At 43.8% G+C, this 22565-nt stretch overlaps 1 protein-coding gene across 5 annotated transcripts in view; it reads right to left on the bottom strand.

Moving 5' to 3' along the window:
• The window catches only part of SLC49A3 (solute carrier family 49 member 3), a 711721-nt gene that overhangs the window by 220068 nt on the left and 469088 nt on the right, over window positions 1–22565 (bottom strand). For all 5 annotated transcript variants that reach the window (XM_033918077.1, XM_033918067.1, XM_033918090.1 and 2 more), the window contains one exon: window positions 15234–15350. In XM_033918077.1, coding sequence (XP_033773968.1) covers window positions 15234–15350 — 117 coding nt within the window. The remainder of the gene's footprint in view (window positions 1–15233; window positions 15351–22565) is intronic.

Below are 22565 nucleotides of genomic sequence, written 5' to 3'. Positions count from 1 at the left end.
AACTAGACTCTTATTGTAGACCCCACTCGCCTGGTGTCTTTGTATTGTGATACAGGTGTGTTATTTGATGGTTCTCAAGGTCATGCTACTACCCCTAATATAGTTTTGTGTGGCTCCCTAGATTGACTGTGTTATTATACCAAATGTGCTAAGTATTGTGACAGGGAAGCTCCTGTCACCAGTTTAAACCCGGTTTTAAACCCTGCCATGCAAAGGGCTGCCCCTATTCATAAGCCCAGGAAGCTGCCCATTAACCCTGTTCCTATTACAAAGAGCCAACAGGCAGGGCAAGGCAGAGAGAGATGGGCAGAAACCACAATACCTGATTTAGGGCACTATAATCCCTTTTATAACTCCTTGGGCAGTTCTCCAGTAAAGCCTCTGGTGAAGAAAACTAGCCCAGGAAGGGTTAAGGAAAGGGGTGGAGCTGACAGGCAAGACGAACCCAGAGGGAGAGTGGGAACGAGCCTGCAGCATAAAACCAACACACCTGGGAACACTCAGGGGAACTCAGGAACTGCAAAAGAGAGACGTGCCATGCAGAGCAGGAAGGAAACAGCTGGGAGTTTTCTTTCCCAGTCCAGGGCTAAAGAACAGGCTGTCTTACAGCCCTCACGAATTAACAAACTTCTGGCTCCCAGGCAGAAGCTCAAGGGAGGAGAAAGGCTTCCAGAGCAGGGCTGGCCGGTAGCTGCTCCTGAAGGGAATTCCTATCCAGCCTCAGAGAGCGGGGAGTCCCTAATGGAGATAGATATAGAGGTCTCTGAAGGAAGTGAAATGGAGTGCAGTCTGGCAGCCTGGGATCTCCTATCTAATTACAGTCAATGAGGTAAAGAATGGGGGAGGGGAATGAAAGTTAACGTCTTTCTGTGCAGGTTCTTTCTCCCTTAGGCAGGACTGTAGGGAAGTGTGAATGTGCCAATTAGAGCCCCAGAGATAGGCCTTGCAGAGAGAGTGAAGGAGGTGGGAACCCTAATTAACCTCCGAGAAAAGCCTGAACGGGAATTCAGTGACCTGAAGTTACATAGCCCTGAATAGGGGAACTTTTGGGTGGGGACTTAAACCAGTCAGAAAAGGGTGGATGGTTCCCCAGCCCCTACCCCAGGAGCATAAGGGTAGTGGGGGCATTATACTTCAGGTGGGTCAGGTGGAAAGAGCTTCTTGAAGTATCCTCAGGCACAACTGCTGCAGCCTGAAAGAAAGCGTTTTTGTATATTTTTGCTTTATTTGCCTGAAGGGCAGTTTGGACTCTCTCACAAAGGAGAAGCATTGCTAATGAATTATTTGTTTCAAGTTCACTCAGCCAAGAGGGACTGTTTAAGACCCAGTGCCTTGAACTGGGGATAATAAAAAGAAAAATCTGAACTTTACAAAGTGAGCAGTGTATTGTTCTTTCTACTGGTATTATCCAGCGGGAGTCCTCCAGGGAGCGCTCCGTCCTGCGCCTGGGGCGGGAGCCGGGTTGCCAGCGCTAGGCTTATCCCTGGCCCCGCCACAATATATATGTCTGTATAACCTGATGCCTTTAAGAACTGCCCCTATGAGGAAACCTTCACTAATGGTGGAGCCTGTCCTTTATGAGAAAGTGTCTCGTGGGCCACCTACAAGAACCCTCATAAATACCCAGCCAATACCCCCTCTGCCTCCTTTACTATAGGTCCTAGCTCCGGCCCCTTGTATACTACAGGTTATTGTAATCCCATGGTTTTCACTGACCCACATAACTGGAATGCCAATGTCCAAGTCCAGAAGGCCAGAGACCGCATGGCATTGTATATTGATGGTAAAAGGTGAGACCCAGGTACTGTTGTATATGTCCGAATTGTATCCCGCTCATGTGCTCCTGTCTATCACTCTTTGGTGTTTCCCCAGTTTTATGAAATTATGAAAGTAGATACTAACATCCTGTAATCACTAGAAATCTGTTTATACAGTTTGCTGAAACTATAGGCCAGACTCTTAATGTTAGCAATTGTTTTTATGAGGAGGGACTGGTATGGGAGAACAGTGGCTATGGGAGGCAATGCAGCTGGACATGTTAAACCTGACTTCACAGACCCTCACTTTTACGTCAGGTCCACGACCTTCACGATGGGCCTTGTGAACCTCCATTGTTGCTTCCCACTGTCTTCAGCGCCCTTCAGACACTGCTTAATGAAACTTCCTATGAATGATGGTCAGCTCCTGATAATTGATACTGGCTCTGTGATCTGATGGCCTACTCTTGGTTGCCTGCTAACTGGACTGGTGTGCTTTGCATGATCCGTTCCAGCTTCTTCTTGTTACCGCTAGCCGATGGTGAACACCTGGGAGCCCCTGTATTCAACACCAGGGGTCGCCAAAAGCGGTCTACTTCCACCAATTCCCTTAAAATAGGTGAATGGGGTAATGACTGTCCTGCAGAATAGATCATTGCTGCTTATGGACCTGTCACATGGACCGAGGATGACACCTGGAGCTATCGGACCCCAATCTATATGCTGAACTGCATTATTTGTCTACAAGCTGTATTCGAACTGATAACTAATGAGACCACCTGAGCTTTGAGCACCATTGTCAGAGCGAATGCTAAAATGCACACTGCTATCTATCAGAACTGCCTAGCTCTAGACAGAAGGTGGTGTCTGTGGTAAATTCAACCTCTCCAACTGCTGCCTTGAACTTGAGTAAAGTGATTGAGGACGATGTGGATCGTATCACCAAGCTGGCTCATGTTCCTGACCAGACCTGGCGTGGCCTTACTGCAGACTGGATCTCTGGTACCTTCGGCTCCTGGTTGCCTTCTGGTTCAGCACTGAAGATCATCTTGCTGATTGCCGCCCTGTCTTCTCTGCTCCTTTGCTGCCTGCCCTGTGTAATCCCCATAGCCATAAAGCTGCTCCACTGAACTATGGACTCTGCTGTCAAACGTTCCACTGCTGCATTGGCCCTTGCCCTCTCCCAGTATCGTCTCTTACCCACTGGGAACCCCGACTTTCCTGACCCCTAATTTTATTTTGTCAGGCTTGGCTCCTTAGGTACGCCAGCCTGAAAGGGGGGAATGTAGGGTCATGAAATGGTTAACTGTTGTTTAAAATATTGCTCTGGCCTACATAGCTGAAGAAAGTGTACAATCTATTGACTTCATCTGCCTGAAATGTATGTCCCTACCTTACCACATTGTAAGCTAAATAGATAAGAGTTTGAGCCATGATGTACCCTGCCCTTCTGTACATTTATCATTTAGAACTGTAAGAGTTAGATAAGTGACCTGCTAGTGTGAGCTTAGGACCAATAATAATTGTAGAAAAGTTATAGAAGTAACAAATGAAAATTGTAGTTTTTGCATATATTAGTTTGCAAAAAGGGCATAAAAGTCCGTGTATTTCCTGTTTCTGACACTCTAGTAGGCAGGCTATTAACTGCACTAGAGTCCGGTATACCGTAATAAATTTCTTGTACTTTCTTCACGCCTCTGACTTTGTGTGTCCAAGTGACCTTTCAGTTCCACCTGAGCAGTGCCTTTGACCTTGTTGATCATGGCATTTTGCTCAGTTGCATTGATTCCATTGGCATTTCCAGACAGGTACTAAATTGGTTTACGGGTTTCTTAAAACAAATGTATTTACCAGGTTTACAGCAAAGGAACTTTCTCTCAGGCTTGGTGTAATCCCTGCGGAGTTCCACAGGGCTCCCCACTCTCCCCTTCACTTTTCAATGTCCATATGGCACCATTGGGAAAAATGTTATCCAATTTAAAACCGAAATCATATATATACGCGGATGGCTTTACAATTATTATTCCCATAACCTCACTGACTCAAGAGACAGAATTCATCTCATCTGTCCTTACTAAGGTAGAACAATGGACTATGCAATCTAAATTAAAACTGAATTTGGATAAAACGAAGTTATTTTTGGCAAGTCCTAATAACAAGATCATGAATACCTCTTTGAGACTAAAAGGGTCATACCACCCAATTAATTCTATCATTAAAATCCTGGGTGTCATCTTGGACCGAAGCTTGACTTTCGAAGATCACACTAACTCTCAGGTTAAAAAATGTTTTTCACCTTATGGAAACTTCGTACCATTAAACACTATTTTGACTTCTTCTCTTTTCGACTGCTGGTTCAATCATTGATCTTAAGTATCTTAGACTATTGCAATATTATATACTTGGGATCTTTTAAGAAAACCATCAAACGACTGAGAATCGTTCAGGACGCTGCAGTCCGTCTCATCTACGTTCTCAAGAAATCAGAATATGTAAGTCTATATTACAAAAAATCTACACTGGCTTCCTTTGCTTCAAAACTATAACAGGTTCATCCCCAATCTATCTATCTCATCATTTCGATTTTCCAGGCACCACTTGTACACGTAGTGCCTACTTGTTCGCTTTCCCATCCTTGAAAAGCTTTATCTTCAAAAGATTCCTCAATAGAACATTATCATTCCAAGCAGGTAAATGGAATAAATGTTTAACCAACTTTATCTCAAACGCTCTTTCTTACCAAACTTTTAGGAAGACTAGCAAAACTTATCTCTTTGACAAATTTCTCTTGACTCCATTTCTACCATGATGTACTTCTAAAACACTTCCAGGAAAAATTTGATTAATCTTACCATGTTAATGTAATTTTGAAAGTTTTTTGTAATATCGCTGTCTGTATACAGTCTCTGAACTGTTTGTGGTATTGCGATATATAAAAATAAAGTTATTATTATTATTATTACATGCAGATCTGGGATTTGCAACAGAACAGACGGTTGCCGCCGCTGCCGGGCTGGGGGGGGGCCGCATTGCCAATCTTTCACAGGGGCCCCTCGCCGTTTGAAGAAAAAAAAATCTGGTGACTAACCTGCGCAAAGGAGAGGGGAAGGGAGGGAGATGGGGCCCTGTCTCAGACAGGCAGAAGTTTGAATCTGGAGCCTAAAGTGGATTGCAGAGGATACAATGAAGGGTGTCAGGATCAAAGGAAACCACATGAAATCAACTACCGGCTGCAGCGACAATTTCAAAGGCATGGTGTGGGGTGGTATAAAAGGGTTAAAAGGAGCTGTGGGAAAAGTAGGAGCAAGAAAAGCGTAACCCCAGGACATGGCAAAGACATCCCCCAGCAGCCATGAGCAGTTGTTGGTGATCTCAGGTAAGTGGCAGCAAGCATGCTTTTAACTTTCACAGCAAAACAAAATCACAATCATTCCCAATGTGGGAATGAACAAATACCACTTCCTAAGGCTGTGAAAGCATTGCTCTGTAATGGGGTCAGGCTCCTAAAAGGGAGTGGGGGTGGTCAGAGGTTTGAAACTCCTAAAAGGTGGTGTCATGCAGCAAAAGAACCAAAAAGGGTAAAAGCTTCAATTTGAATAAACATTTTGCAATGGTTGAAAGGCATTGTGGTAGTCCTCTACCTTCGTTCTGTTTTTGATAGTGATGTCATTATAATGGATTGAGGCTCCAAAAGGAGGGGAATCATTATGGCATGCACCAGTGGCGTACCTAGGGTATGTGGCACCCGGGGCCCATCATTTTTTGACACCCCCCCCCCCCATCTATATGAAAAATATGATTTTTAGTAACAATCCACATATCGCACAACAAGAGTACCTAGGAAAAGGCAGCATCTTAAACACTGCAGTGAGCACTAGAACACCAACACATACATTGTAAAACTAAACAAGCCAGATCCCGCATAGTCAATTGATCCTGTAGTCAATGCCAACTGAACAGAGATACACCCTTGCCCAATATGGAATAATCACAAACTAAAAATAGAAATATGTAGACAAAAGTTAAACTGAACCGCCAAGAAACCAGACCCTGGATACAATGCAACACCACAAAAACAGTAACATATGTCCTCTAATACAGTGCAAAATATAAAGACAGTAGATGTAAATTTGAAAAAACTGATACATAACAATCACCACTTTACAAATTAACAAATAAAAATAAAACAAATAATGAGAAATAAAAAAATACCATTTTATTGGACTAATCCCTGTAAGCTCGGACTTCATCCCCGCAAACCACCTGATTCCATCCACACAAGCCTTGAATTGTTTATCCTGCCACTGTATCGTGCAATGGTGCGCCCACACCTGGAGTACTGTGTCCAGTATTGGTCGCCGTACCTCAAGAAGGATATGGCGGTACTTGAGAGAGTCCAGAGAAGAGCAACTAAGCTAATAAAGGGTATGGGGGACCTCTCATATACTGACAGACTGAAAAAGCTGGGGCTTTTCTCGCTGGAAAAGCGACGACTTAGAGGAGACATGATAGAAACCTTCAAGATCATGAAGGGCATAGAAAAAGTGGACAGGGACAGATTTTTCAAACTATGGGGAACCACAAACACAAGGGGGCACTCGGAGAAATTGAAAGGGGAAAGGTTTAGAACAAATGCCAGGAAGTTCTTTTTCACCCAGAGGGTGGTGGATACATGGAACGCGCTACCGGAGGATGTGATAAGCAGAAGCACGCTACAGGGCTTCAAAGAAGGTCTGGACAGGTACCTGGAGGACAAAGGGATTGAGGGGTACAGATAAGAGTAGAGGTAAGGTTATAGGGATAGGATTAGAGGTAATTTGTAAAATTAGTCAGAGACCACTGTTCAGGCAGTGGGCCTGATGGGCCGCCACGAGAGCGGACCGCTGGGCGAGATGGACCTCTGGTTTGACTCAGCGGAGGCAACTTCTTATGTTCTTATGTAATTTTAATGCACCCTATTGTCTGTTTTTTTCTGTAAACCGCTTAGAATCCTAACGGAGTTTAGCGGTATATAAGAAATACATTACATTACATTACACCAATACTATTAAGTAAATTGGGGGATCCCCCCACACACCCCTATTGGAACCCTTTAAAATTAGCTTTTAAGGCAGTTGTCTGCTCCCAAATGTGGGCGCACGTTTGTCCCCTATTGTCTTGCTAACACAATCACGCAAAAGACGTTGACGTAAGGATGTCATTTATATCATTGTCATACGTGACTGTGTTTTGCAAATGTATTTTTAATCACTGTGGTTACCTAGCCTCTTGTCTTGCACTCAGTTGTTTTGCGCTCACTTGTCTTGCGCTCACTGTCTTGCGCTCAGATGTCTTGCGCTCAGATGTCGTGCTCGTGCATTTTACTATGAACCATTCACACTCAGTTGTTTTGCGCTCAGTTGTCTACGCCCATTTGTCTGCGCGCATATGTCTTGCACACATCTGACTATGAACCATTCTGTACTATTCTCAATTTTCTCATTGTTTTTTTAGGTATCCCTAAATAAACGATATTGCAGTAATCCAGTATGGATAGTACCAATGCTTGCACCAATAATCTGAAGGATAAAGGGTCAAAATATTTTTTAATAGTTTTTAATTTCCATAGTGCAAAAAAGCACTTTTTCACCACTAAGTTTGTATGTTCTAATGTAACTCCCAGTATTTTTTATAAATTTAGAAATTGGGTACTCATGACCATTTAAGTGAAGAGATGTTCCAATTATTTTATCCTTTGGGCTTGCTAAAAAAATTTTGTCTTATTAGTATTTAGTTTCAATTTAAAATTGATTGTCCATTGTTCTATTTCATTCATAATATCAGAAATGTGTCCTAAAATTTCATTTGTTATACTGTTTAAAGGAATTAAAATCGAGATGTCATCTGCATAAATATAAAAATTTAAGTTCAACTTTTACAGTAATTGTCCTAAGGACAAGATGTAAATATTAAATAGGGTAAGTGATAACGGGGAACCCTGAGGTACCCCGATGGGTTTTTCCAAGTATCAGAATATTTCCCCTCACTAACCACTCGGTATGTTCTTTTTGTGAGAAAGCCCTGAAACCAGTTCCAGACTCTTCCCGAAAGCTCTATTGCATCAAGGCAGTGCAACATTAATTCATGATCAACCAGATCAAAAGCGCTGTTAAAATCAAGTTGTAAGATCAGGGCACAAGTTCCCTTACTAAAGAGACCGTAAAGGTGATTAAGAATTGAAGCTAAGACTGTTTCAGTACTAAAACATTTTCTAAATCCTGATTGATGTTCATTAAGGATGTTAAACTTATCTAAATAGTTCACTACTTCCAAGTTAACTAATCCTTCCAAGAGTTTGTTAAATAAGGTGATGCTTGCTATGGGCCTGTAATTGGAATTCAGGGCAATAGAGGTATACTGATCTTTAGGGATCTGTATAATCAAAATGTGTCCAATTTCTTCATAAAATAATCCTCTAGTAAGAATAGTAGTTATCCAATTAAATAAATCCCTTTTAAAATCGAGTGTTGCACTTTTCACGGAAAAGTTGAAAGGGAACAGATTCAATACAAATGCCAGGAAGTTCTTCTTTAACCAACGTGTGGTGGACACTTGGAAAGCGCTTCCAGAGGACGTTATAGGGCAGAATACAGTACTGGGATTTAAGAGAGGATTGGACATTTTCCTGCTGGAAAAGGGAATAGAAGGGTATAAATAGAAGATTACTGCTCAGGTCCTGGACCTGTTGGGCTGCCGCGTGAGCGGACTGCTGGGCAAGATGGACCTCAGGTCCGACCCAGCAGAGGCATTGCTTATGTTCTTATGTTCATAATCTTGGAAGGACATTCGTCCAGCAGACAGTTTGCCTTAGAATATTTGTTAAACAATTTGGAAGTTCAAAGTATTACCAGAACATATCCACACTGGGCTCCTTTTCATGATGTTTAGATTGGAATTCAAATCCAGCTGTAGATAGAGGTATAGTTGCTCTCAAATCTAAGGTTGCTAAGATTGCTGCTGATGGTATGCACTCATGGTCTTTTTTCAGGACCCGCGTTGTATCTGTTAACTTCCTTACCAGCTTAAACAATTCTCGACTATTTATTTTAGATGTACCTATTTTCTGTGCGTAATGTTTTGAACATTTTTCTTTGATCAAAGTTTTATAGTTTTTCAATTTTTGTTTCCAATTTGTTTTATCTTCCTCTTCTTTCCAATTTTCTCAATTTAAGCAATGTCACCTCATTAACAACTATACAAAAATAGACAAATATACCCCCTCCCTTTTTTACTAAACCGCGATAATGGTTTTTAGAGCAGGGAGCTGCGCTGAATGCCCTGCGCTGCTCTCGATGCTCATAGGCTCCCTGTGCTAAAACCGCTATTGTGGTTTAGTAAAAGGGGGTCATAGTGCAAAATATAGACAGAAGATATAAATTCTCAAAACGGATACATTTTGATCACTAAATTTAAAATAAAATCCTTTTTCTTACCTTTGTTATCTGGTGATTTCATGAGTGTCTGGTTGCACTTTATTCTTCTGACTGTGCATCAATATTTCTTCCCATCTTTCATTTCCATGCTTCCTCTCCTCCAGACCTCATTCCCTCCCCCAACTTTTTCTTTCTTTCACCCTGCCCCTTCTTTCTTTCTCTGTCCATGCCCCCTTTCTTTCTGTATGTCTGTCTTTCTCTCTCTCTGTGCCCCATTTCTTTCTTTCTCCATGCCACATTTCTTTCTTTTTTCTTTCTTCATGCCCCCTTTCTATCTGTCTCCCTTCTTTCTTTCTGTCTCCCTGTCCCCCCTTCCTTTCTTTCTTTCTCCTTGCCCTACCCCAAGCCACCGCCATTGGGGAACAGGTTGCCACTGCCGCCATCAGGGAACAGGCCACCGCCGAGTTCTGAGCTCTCCCTGCTTCCCTTCCCCGTAAAGAGGACACTGAAGTGCCGGGTCAACCAACCTTTGCCACCCGACGTCAATTCTAACGTCGGAGAGGAAGTTCTGGGCCAGCCAGGCAGCGATTGGCTGGCCCAGAACTTCCTCTCCGACGTAAGAATTGACGTCGGGTGGCAAAGGTTGGTCAGTCCGGCACTTCAGTGTCCTCTTTATAGGGAAGAGAAGCAGGTTGGGCACACAAGCTAGACGAGCCGCAAGCCGCACTCAAGTGGCTAAAGAGCCGCATGCGGCTTGCGAGCCGCAGTTTGCCAACCACTGCCCTAGGTACTACAGTATATTCCCATCAATTAATCATGCCTTAAATAGGAATAAGCCTATTAAGGTTAGACAGTAATACTTTACCCACTCTTTTTTAACATCCCCTTATTCCCAGGCTTTCACTAACTCTGACTCCTATCTCCCCTTTCTTTTTCCTTCCATGTTCATCTCCCTCCTTTCTGACTCTACCCCCAAACATCTGCTACTTTCTCTCCCCTCTTCTATCAGGCATCTACCCCCTTCTATCCAGCATCTGCCTCCTCTCTCTCTACCTTTCCATACGTATCTCCCTTTTCTGTCTCTCTACCCACTTCCATACAGAATCTTCCCCCTCTCCTCTCTCTCTCCGTCTCCCCATTTTAATTCCCCCTTCCATCATCTCTCTCCTGTTTCTCCCCTCTTCCATCCAGTTCTGTATCCCTCCTTCTATATAGCTTCTTTCCCTCTATCTCCCCTCCTCTTCCATCAATATTTTCCTCCTCTCTGTATCTTTCTCCTTCCATACAATGTCTGCTCCATCTCTCCCCTTTTGCTTTCCCCTTCCATCATCTCCCATCTCTCTATCCCCCACCCCATCTGCCCTCACTCTCCACGTTCTATCCAGAATCTTTCTTTCACATTTCTATACAGCATCTGTCCACCTCTCCCCTTCCATCAGTGTCTCCTCCTTTCAGTCTGTCTTCCTTTCCATCCAGCACTGTCTACCTCTTTATCTCACCACCCATTTCCATTCAGCATTTGCTTCCTCTACTACTTCGTTGTATCTGGAAAATATTTGTTTGTATATTAATACCTTGTCCTCTAATTCTACAGGAAAAAGTGTGTTTGTATATTACTAACTTTCAAATATTTAAATATCTGTATCAAATCACCTCTATCCCTTCCTTCCTCTAAGGCAGTGTTCTTCGTTAATTTTTAAGTGAGGGCCATTTTGGGACCAAAAGGACTGACGGACAGCTGCCAAATATCTTCCTATTTGGGGGCCATGATACCAATAACACTTCTCGACATTCATTCCTATGAGAACACCTGCCCTTGATCAAACATGCAGAACACAGATAAACCCTATGCAAACAGCAGGACCAGAAACAAAAAAATACCAATATACAAATGAAATCCTAAGATGCCATACACCAGTGTTTTTCAACCTTTTTTGGGCAAAGGCACACTTGTTTCATGAAAAAAATCACGAGGCACACCACCATTAGAAAAAGTTAAAAAATTTAACTGTGCCTATATTGACTATATATAAATATATAGGAATCAAATAAACACAAAGAAAGTATTTTATAATGCTGCCACCACCACTGGGGAATAGGCTGCCACTGCCGCCATCGGGAACAGGTCGGCACCGAGTTCTCCCTGCTTCTCTTCCCCGCAGGGCCGACCAACTCTCGCCACCCGTCGTCAATTCTAACGTCGGAGAGGACGTTCTAGGCCAGCCAGGCAGCGATTGGCTGGCCCAGAACGTCCTCTCCGACGTCAGAATTGACGCAAGTGGCGAGAGTTGGCCAGCCCCACAGGGAAAAGCAGGGAGAACTTGGCGCCGGCCTGTTCCCGATGGCGGCGGTGGCACTCAAGTGGCTAAAGAGCCGCAGTTTGCCGGCCTAGAGACAACACTGGAGGGTGGCCAGCTGTGCACCCCCTTGGGACGTAAACCCGGGGTGGGGCAGACCGCCCCCCCCCCACCCTGGTATGCCACTATCTGTACCTCACTCCCTCCCTATGACCAAAAATTCTTTCTTCTATTCCCCGTGTACACAACCATCTCTTTCCCTCCCTTCCTCTCTCCAAAGTCCATGCCTTCTGTGTCCAAACACTCATTCCCTCCCCCACCTCAGCATCTCTTTCCCTCCCTTCCTCTCTCCCAAGTCCATGCCTTCTGTGTCCAAAAACCCATTCCCTCCCCCACCTCAGCATCTCTTTACCTCCCTTCCTCTCTCCCAAGTCCATTTCTTCTGTGTCCAAAAACGCATTCCCTCCCCCACCTCAGCATCTCTTTCCCTCCCTTCCTCTCTCCCAAGTCCATGCCTTCTGTGTCCAAAAACCCATTCCCTCCCCCACCTCAGCATCTCTTTCCCTCCCTTCCTCTCTCCCAAGTCCATTTCTTCTGTGTCCAAATACCCATTCCCTCCCCCACCTCAGCATCTCTTTCCCTCCCTTCCTCTCTCCCAAGTCCATTTCTTCTGTGTCCAAATACCCATTCCCTCCCCCACCTCAGCATCTCTTTCCCTCCCTTCTTCTCTCCCAAGTCAATTTCTTCTGTGTCCAAAAACGCATTCCCTCCCCCACCTCAGCATCTCTTTCCCTCCCTTCCTCTCTCCCAAGTTCATGCCTTGTGTCCAAAACGCACTCCCTCCCCCCTTTTGTGTTCCGTGTTTGCCTCCCAGCCCATCTTTGCAACTTTCTCAGCAAAACGAAGCTCAAGCCGCGAGGCTTGTCTTCTGCTTCCTGCCTGCCCTGCCGCGCACAAATAGCCGAACGGAAGTATTCTCCGACGTCAGCGCTGACGTCGGAGGGCAGGCTTTGCTTAAGCCCTCCCTCCAACGTCAGCGCTGACATTGGGGAACGCTTGCGATCGGCTATATGTTAGCTGCAGGGCAGGCAGGAACAGAAGACGAGCCTCGCGGCTCGAGATGTATTGAACTCCGCGGGTCCTCCGTCCAGCTCTCTCCTGTCCACGTGGGGCGGACCGCCCCTCTCCCTAGACTGGTGGTACTGCCCTGATGGCGGCCCTGACCGTACGGCACACCAGGCAACATCTCGCGGCACACTAGTGTGCCGCGGAACAGCGGTTGAAAAACACTGCCATACACTGCATGCAGTACAACACCAGAGAAATAGAGAGAAATGTATTTCTTCTTGAACAATGCAAAATATAGACAGCAGATGTAAATTCCCAAACTAGCATATTTGAATCATAGTAAATAACAGCAGATAAAGACCAAAATGGTCCATCCAGTCTGCCCAATAGTTACACACATAATAAATTCATGATTAAATTAAATTACCTTTTATCTTTGATATTTCTGGGCCTTAGTCCACCAGGTACTATCCTTAGGTTCCATGCCTTAGATAGTAAGTGCTGCATACTACCATGCAACAAGTGATTTGTTTCAATTCCAGGTTGGGACTTTAACTTACTAGTTTGGCCATGGTAGGGGTTGCTGCAAAGGTAGTGTTCAAAGCCCAAAAGGAGGAGTTATAGTTAATGTCAAGCTGTGACTATGCACTAACCAGTCTGCCCAATAGTTAAACACATAATAAATTCATGATTAAATTAAATTACCTTTTATCTTTGATATTTCTGGGCCTTAGTCCACCAGGTACTATCCTTAGGTTCCATGCCTTAGATAGTAAGTGCTGCATACTACCATGCAACAAGTGATTTGTTTCAATTCCAGGTTGGGACTTTTACTCACTAGTTTGGCCATGGTAGGGGTTGCTGCAAAGGTAGTGTTCAAAGCCCAAAAGGAGGAGTTATAGTTAATGCCAAGCTGTGACTATGCACTAACCAATACTGCCTATGGTTATAAAGTTTTGAAAGGAGCCAAACTACATGTCCCCCCAGCCAGAATGACCACTGTAATTAACCAATTAACCCTGTTGGGTGGGGGGGTAGGAAGACACAAAACAGGAGAAACTCCTGTTAAATTGAACCAGCAAGAAGCTGGACTCTGCATACAATGCAACACCACAGAAACAGTGACACATGTCTCCTAAAGCAATAAATAAATAAATAGAATTTTTTTTTTCTACCTTTGTCTTCTCTGGTTTCTGCTTTCCTCATCATCTTGTTACTCTCTTCCTTCCATCCACTGTCTGCCGTCTCTCTGCCCCATATGGCATCTTATCTCCTTTTATGCCCCTTCCAGAAACTGTATGCCTCCCCCTTCCATCTCTCCTTTCACCCCTATTGATCTGGCATCTCTCTCCTCTTCTTCCCTCTCCCACACCTCTCCTCTGCAATCCCTTTCCCTTTTTCCCCTCATTTTCCTTTTCAATTTATTTTCTGCATCTTTCTAGATTATCTTCTTACTACCTGGTCATCAATTTCCTTTTTTACTGTAGCTTGCTACCTCTTTCCCTCACCCCCTCCAGTATTTCACTAACTCAATTCTTTCCCCCCACCATGTGCCCTCCTTTTATTTATCCCCCACTTCTATTATGTGCCCTCTTTCTCTACCCCTTCCATCTAGTACCTTCTCCTCTCTCTGTCCACTTCCATCCAACGTCTTCTCCCCTCTTTCTCTCCTCCCCATTTCCTTCCTGCATCTGCTCCCTTATCTCTCCATCCGCACTTTCATCCTGCAAAGGCTCCCCCTCTACTCTCCCCACTACTATCCAATGTCTACCCTTTCTCTCTCCATTCACCCTTCTTCAATTAGCATCTACCCCTTGTCTCTTCTTTCCCACTAGCATCTGCCCCCTTTCTTTCCCTCCAATCTAATTCCATCCAGTATCCTTCCCCCTTATGTCTCTCTCCCCTTTCCCTGCACACCAATTCCATCAGTACCACCCTTCCATACCACCCTGCCCCCTTTCTCTCCCTCCACCACTCTTCCATACCATCAGTCCTGCTCCCTTCTCTCTCTTCATGCAGCAAGGGCCCGTGATGACTGTAGCTGCTGGCTGCTGGTCCACCCCACTGACGTACTTGCTCTGAGGTGCAGGAAGGTCCCGCGATGACTATGTCTGATGTCTCTGCTCCAGAAGAAGTAGGTTACATTGGAGGCGGTGGACCCGGCAGACACAGGGAGTTGCGGCAAGGTCCCGCGATTACTGCGTCTGCTGGGTCCACTCCCTCCGATGTAAATTACTTCTTCCGGAGCAGAGCCAGCAGACGTAGTCATCGCGGGACCTTCCTGCACCTCAGCGCGGCTGCCAACTCTGCTCCAGAGCTAGTACGTCGGAGGGGGTGCACCGGCAGCCACACTTAGGTGCAGGTCCTGTTGCACAGTAGGTCAGAATGTTCTGGACCTGGACGGCTGTGCACCCCCCCCTAGGGAGTGCACCCGGAACAGTCCACCCCCCCTCGCCTCCCCCCCTTGGTACGCCACTGGTTCCAACTGAGTTATAATTCCAAATGACCAGAAGGAAATGGCAAAACCCTTTTCCTATTAAACAAAAAAATGGATGTCTTAATATTAATATTTGTAATCTGCTTTCTCTATAAAATATCCCCAGATGTTTCATTTACAATTTAAACAAACACATGAATACAATTTGAACATGTTGATATTAATAACAACAAGCACATTTAAAGTAGGAAAATAATCTTACATTTGAATATTCCATTACACATAAGAATTGCTCCAGAAGTGCTGAAAAGCATGTGAAAATGCCAATTCCTGCTCCAAAACAAACCGTCAGGATTATGTATGCTTTATTTCGCATAAGCTGCAAATATAAAATTAGCAAGAAACTTAATAAGAAAGATGCTGCAACTCAAGAGAAACAGTAACATGATTCATTTTTGCAAATGCAGCCATTAGATATTGAATTATACTCAATATGTACAAATAGTAAAAAAAATATATGACAGAGCTAAAAAAAATTATGACATAACTTGAGTTATGTCACCAGGGCACCAAGAAATCACCTTTTGATAACCAAGATGTTCTTTCTCTCTCTCTTGTTGGCTGCCATCAGCAAGTATTGCTTCTACTCACAGTTTCATGATTGAATACAGCAAGGCTGATAGGCTGCAGCTGAAGGCTATACATTCTTGGACCATGTAACTTGATATAAACAAATTGACAAGCTGCTAATAAATGTGTTTACCAAGCCCTCAAACACCCGGGACACTACTTGAACTGATTTTGTGTCTTTACTGGGGTGACATATTCATCATCGGTCTGGTTTAATTAATTTATTTTTTTTTAATACAGACTATGATACCTTATTGTATTTATGCTGTACATAATAATAAATAATTTAGAAGAGCACATAGCTTGTGGCCCGACGGCTACCCAGCCGTTTGCCCCTGAGGAAATTTACCAGTGAAATGGCTAGGTAGCCTTCGGGCCACAAGCTATGTGCTCTTCTAAATTATTTATTATTATGTACAGCACCATATAGATACAATAAGATATCATAGTCTGCATTATAAAAAAAAAAAAAAATTAAACCAGACCGATGATGAATATGTCACCCCAGTAAAGACACAAAATCAGTTCAAGTCCCATGTGTTTGAGGTCTTGGTAAACACATTTATTAGCAGTTTGTTTATATTAAGTTACATGTGGCATGATTAGTTGAACAAGCTGTTTTTCCACTGATCCCTTAGGATTATACATTCTTGGAACCATAAAGTTCAGAAGCTACTGCATCAGATGGTGATCACTTAGATAGAGGCATACTGCTCTACTCTTCTGTTGCTTGCAGAATTGGGGGAAATTCATTGGTGGATAATAAGTCTACAAGGTTTTAAACCTCTTTATGCTAACTGCCTTGGCCATATCTTCCAGCAACATGTTCCATAATTTAACTGTGTGTAGGGTGAAAAATTTATTTCCTGAAATCATTCTAATATCAAGCTGAGCTAGAGATTTTTAGCGTGAGTCAGCAAGATAAATACTCCAACGCTCATAGGAATTCTATGAGTGATGGAGCATTTACTGCGCTGGCCTGCACTATAAACTGTCCTAAATGTGTTACCTATGAGTTTAATTTTTGTCTTTCGCTCTGCACAGCCCCTCCCCCCCCACCACCACAACCATTCTCTGCAAGTTCCATCTAAGCATGTCTAGTTAAGTTTCTAGCCCTCTGTGAGTTCCTGGCCATCTCTCTATTTGTGGTAGAGAATGACACGGTGACTGTTACCCACGGTTAGCCGCCAATAGGAGGACAAAAAACCTGGTCGCTGTGGGTACGGGGACAAGGCCATTCAGCCAGGAAGTCAATAATTTCTATTTTATGTTTCTGTTAATAAAGGTCAATATTCAAATAACCCCACTTTCAAAATCTCTATACCAAAGTACCATCATATATAGTAACACAGCAAATGACAGCAGATAAAAACAAAAGAATTGCCCTCCTGGGACAGACTGAAGGTCCATCAAGCCCTGTTTCCAACAGTGGCCAACCCAGGTCCCAACTACCTAGCTAGATCCCAAGTAGTAGAAAAAGATTTTATGCTGCTTATCCTAGGACTAAGCAGCAGTGGATTTCCCTAAGCCATCTCAATAATGACCTATGGACTTCTCTTTTAGGAAATTATCCAAGCCTTTTTAAAATCCTGCTAAGCTAACTGATTTCACCACATTCTCCAGCAATGAATTCCAGAGTTTAATTACACATTGTGTGAATAAATATTTTCTCTGGTTTGTTTTAAATCTACTACTTAGTAACTTCATCGCATGTCATGAGTACCTACATGTACCAAGACAGCCGGTTCCTCCCCAGCACTAAAATCTTATCTAAGTGAGGTGATGTCTGCCACCTTCGCACCAGGCAGGCAAGAGACCAGGCGATCCTCACACCCACCAGCCACTCAGCCTATCTACATGCCTAATGTTTGAATCTCCCACTACAATGACTGTCCTAACTCCTCCCTTCCAGGCTGAAGCAAGAGGATATTGCATCTGCATCTCCTGGTGAGCAGGTCCTGGTTACAGGATTATTTCCTGCATCACCAGGGTGATATTCTCCTTTTAGGAGACCTCCCTCCTCCAAGGCAGCACAGGGGATGCCAGACTGGGAGTGGGACTTCTCTACAACGTTCCTGTTGGTCTCCTCTATGTACCTCTCTGTCTCCCTCAGCTCCTCCAAGTCTGCAATTCTAGCCTCAAGGGAACGGACTCGTTCTCTGAAAGCCAGGAACTCTTTGTAGCGAGCACACACATTTAATTTATCGCCAACTGGGAGATAATCATACATTTAATACTCGGTTCAAAAGACTGGATAGCTCCCCTCTTGCTGCTGGACTACTATCTGCATCTTATTATTGAACTGCTTAATTAAATCCTATTAAGGTGCTGGATATGTTAGATTGATATAGAGAGCCTTAAGATAATTTGTAGGCTTTATTTAGTTTTTGAGTCTTAGCAAGTAATGAAATGCAAATTATATATGTACTAGCTTTATAATCCGTTACATTAACGGGTGCTAGAATATATGTGTGTCTGTCTTTATTTCTTTCTCTCTCTGTCTCCTTAGCCGCTTTTTCCTGTCCATTCTCCCTTCTTTTTACCTCTCCTGTGTCCACCACACCTTCACTGCTCCCCTTATGCAGCAGCAGCCCTTCTCCCTTTGTTTTACCTCCCCCCTGTCCATCAGCACCTCTTCCTGCTCCCCCTATCCAGCAGTAGGCCTCCCTTCATTTCCCCCCACCCCCCGTCCATCAGCACCTCTTACTTCTCCCTGTCCAGCAGGCCTCCCTTCATTCCCCCCCCATCCATCAGCACCTCTTCCTGCTCCCCCTGTCCAGCAGTAGGCCTCCCTTCATTTTTCCCCCCCTGTCCATCATCACCTCTTCCTGCTCCCTCTGTCCAGCAATAGGCCTCCCTTCATTTCCCCCCCCCCCTGTCCATCAGCACCTCTTCCTGCTCGCCCTGTCCAAGGGAGTTAGTATAGGCTGGTGTCTGCCGTTCTCCCCAGAGTCCTTGCCACCCCCCCTTCCCTTCCCGCGGACCCGACTACCTACCCGGCGATTCAAGCAGCGTGTGCAGCAGTCTTCACACGCTGTTTCGGGTCCTTCTACTGCCCTGATTTACTCTGGCACGTCCCTGATGACATCATCAGAGACGCGGCAGAGCAAATCAGGGCAGTAAAAGGGCCCGAAGCAGCGTGTAAAGACTGCTGCACACGCTGCTTGAATCGCCAAGGTATTGGGTCCATGGGAAGGGAAGGGAGTGAGCGGCAAAGGACCCAGCTCCTTCCCTGTCCACAGCCCGGGCCAGGCCTCCCACGCTTTCTCAGCGGCCCGGCTCGCTCGGTTGGGTTTTTTTTTTTTTTTTTTACCTGGTCGCTCCGCTTCCTGCATTCGGCTGCTCTCCGCCGACAGCCGCCTGTCTCAAAGCCCTCCTCCCTACCCTACCCCTAGCATGGCCACTGCGCCTTGAGATTGCCCTGGTCTCGGGGCGTGCGAGGACGGCTCCTTGCCCAACAATGCTGCTTCTCTCCATCCCCGCCAGTGACGTACTAAGCGCACATGCGCACTCATGCTCGCCACACCCCGAGAACACGCGGCGCAAGTGCGCATGCGCGGCTAGCATTTTATTATTTAAGATACCTCTCCCTCTGTATTCGTGATTTCAGTATTCACAGTTTCAATTATTCACGGTTTTTAGCTTGCTGGCTCCTCCCCCCAAATTACATCAACTTGCATAGAGAAATCGCTGATTCCAAGCATTTACAGAGAAAATTGCCGATTCCTAGCACTTTCTTCACCGTGTTTTGCCTCTCCTTCAGGAACAGGCCAGGTCTCCCACCATGTTATTCGTGGTTTCACCATATTCACGATGGTTTTTAATAGAAAACAGCAAATAACATATGAAAAAGTTATTTGTGGTTTTTCTGTATTTGCGGTTGTTAATCCCCTATCACAGCGAATAATAATAATAACTTTATTTTGTATACCGCCATACCCAGGGAGTTCTAGGCGGTTCACATCAATTAATTAAGGTTACAAACAATGAAGTCTTTGGCGTTAACAATTTAGGAATGTACAAGTCATTGAGGATGGCAGGAATATACATGAGTGTACAAAAGGAAGGTAATATTTATTTACAGGAAAAATACAGGTCCTTGAAGTTAACGGGTTAGGAGAGTACAATAAGAGGGAGAAGTGTAGTTCACAGGTTGCTTACTGAGGGTTAGGCACTACCAGCATTCCTCCCCTCAAGGGTCACCTGTGGAGTCCAATCTCGAAGAAAGTCCTCCATTCTCATATGTAACTTTGTCAGCCAATCATGGTCCTTCTCCAGAATTTTCTTCCATGAACACAGAAGTACTGTATTTGTTTAGCAAGATTGGGTTTTTTTCTCATCACACTCCACATAATGATTTCATAGCTTCTTTCAGTCTCACAATTCCATTTTTGACTTCCTCCTTTCACTAATATACCTTAAAAATATTTGCTCCTTTTTTTTTACATTTCTAGCCATTTGCTCTTCTGCTTTTGCTAGATGTATCTCTCTCTTTACTTATTTCAGTTTTATTCGGTATTCCTTTCTGTGCACCTCTTTCTTGAGTTTTTGGGGGGGTTATTTAACCAACGTCAACTCTTTTGCCTTTATTTTCTCTGTCACTTGTTTGGAAAATCATATCTGTTTCCTTTTTCACTTACTTTTATTCATTTTCTTCTCATAAAGGTCAGTAGCTATTTTTATTGCTACTTTCAGCTTGGACCACTGTTTTTCCACTTCTCTTATAGCCTCCAATCCTATCAGCTCTTTCTTAAGGTACTTCCCCCATTTTACTAAAGAGTGCATGTTTGAAGTTTAGGCCTTTGAGTTTTGTGTGTTTGACCATTACTTTAGCTGTTAAACTAAACTGTTTGACAATCATTACATTACATTACATTAGTGATTTCTATTCTGCCATTACCTTGCGGTTCAAGGCGGATTACATCCAAACTAAAACAAAAATTACATTCAAAATTTGAAGGAATAGAATAAGTGATGACATAGAATTTTTAAGGTAATATATGTTGGGTAAAGAGTTACCAAAGGGAAGTGGAGGTCTTTAGGAGATAAGAATAGGGTGAAATTATGGGTTTTAGATAACCTTTGGTAGATACTTCCCAAGTAGGCACCAAATCAGACATGAGATACTTTCTCCATTTGTGAGCATCAGATTAAATATCATAACCCAACATAAACATAACATAAAAACTCACTTGCATACCACAAATACCATTAAGTTCTATGCGGTTCACAGAGACTAGTAATACAAATTAATAAACATCCAATGTTTAACTTCCGAAAGATTCCCTAAAAAGATGCGTCTTTAAGGCACGTCAAAATTGTTGATACAAATTTGAGAGTGTGAATATGTAAGTCAGATCCCTAATCCATAAGGCTGCCTGGAAATGAAAATAATGAATGAGATTTTCTACAATGTTTAGAATTTGTAATAATGAAAGATTACATAAGATACTCTGGAATTAAGCTTGTTATACCTTAAAACAAATACAGCCGAACTTAAATTTGACCCATGCCTCAACTTGAAGCCAGTACAATCAATGATAGAAATCAGTGACATGGTCATACTTCTTTAAATCAAAAATCAGTCTACCTGCTGCATTCTGAATTATGCGCAGTCTTTGAAGATTTTTTTTGAGCACCAGCAAGATGAACGATGTTACAATACTCTAACTGACTAAGGACCAATGATTGAACTAACAAGTCAAAAGGAGTTAATATCAAAATCCATCTCCATTTGTCTGAGCAGGGCACTTTGAAAGTCATCCACAATCTCTCTACTTCTTTCTGATTCCGCAAATGGAACTTTTCAATCTGAATTTGCCATGCTGAAATTACCCAAAAACAGCACCTCCCCATTCTTTCCCAACTTTTGGATATCTGCAACTAGTTTATCAAGTTGTTCCAATTGTGTTCCAAAGCTTGGGGGTTGCTGCTCACACCAGGAAAGTTACAGAGGTATGGGGAAGGGAAGCGGCATGTGCGCAAGGCAGGAGGGGGGGCGGGAAAGAAGTGGGGGGAGGGGAGGGGCACTACCGCCCCAGGTGCCTCGCACCCTCGCTATGCCACCGGTTCAAATTACTGGAGCTGCTGTTGAACCTCACTCCAGCCTATCCAAACCATCAAATCGATTGTGGGATACAGACCATAAAAGTCTGCCCAGCACCTTCCTCATGTTCTAAATTACTGGCGTTTCCATCATAGCTCTCCCAGTCCATTCTAAACTTAACTGCCATATATGGGACACAGACCATGCAAGTCTATCTAGTACAGGCCTTTGTTCTTCAATTAATGCCATTCATTTTCTAATTAGAGATCCATTGTGTTCATCCCAAGCGTTTTTAAATTCTGTCATCATTTTCCTCTCCACCACCTCCCTCAGAAGGTCAGTCCAGGTATCAATCACATTCTTTGTGAAAAAGAATTTCCTAATATTACTCCTAAATTTAGTTTTACCATTCTCTCTTTTCGGAAAAAGATTTGGTTCCATATTAATTCATGATATAAATTAAATTGTTTATTTTATTAGATACTTCTGGGCCAGACGCCTAGAGGTCTGCCCAGTTCAATGCTTAGGTTCCAACTACTGAAGTCTCCGTCGAAGCTCACTCTAGCCTATCTAAACTATCTCAGCCGTCGAAACCCTATCCAGCCCATCCTCAACTGAATGGCCATATACAGGACACAAACCGTGCAAGTCCACCCAGTACTGGCCTTAGTTCTTCAATAAATACCCATTATTTTCTTATTAGAGATCGTCTGTGTTCATTCCATGCTTTGTTGAACTGTCACCAGTTTCCTCTCCATTACCTCCCTCTGGAAAAGAAGAATTTCCTAACATTACTCTTGAGCAGGGGTCTCCAAAGTCCCTCCTTGAGGGCCGAATCCAGTCGGGTTTTCAGGATTTCCCCAATGAATATGCATTGAAAGCAGTACATGCACATAGATCTCAAGCATATTCATTGGG

This window comes from Geotrypetes seraphini, chromosome 1, assembly GCF_902459505.1.
Source record: "Geotrypetes seraphini chromosome 1, aGeoSer1.1, whole genome shotgun sequence".
In the NCBI taxonomy this organism is placed as follows: Eukaryota; Metazoa; Chordata; class Amphibia; order Gymnophiona; family Dermophiidae; genus Geotrypetes; species Geotrypetes seraphini.
This window is presented reverse-complemented; position numbering and strand designations above follow the sequence as displayed.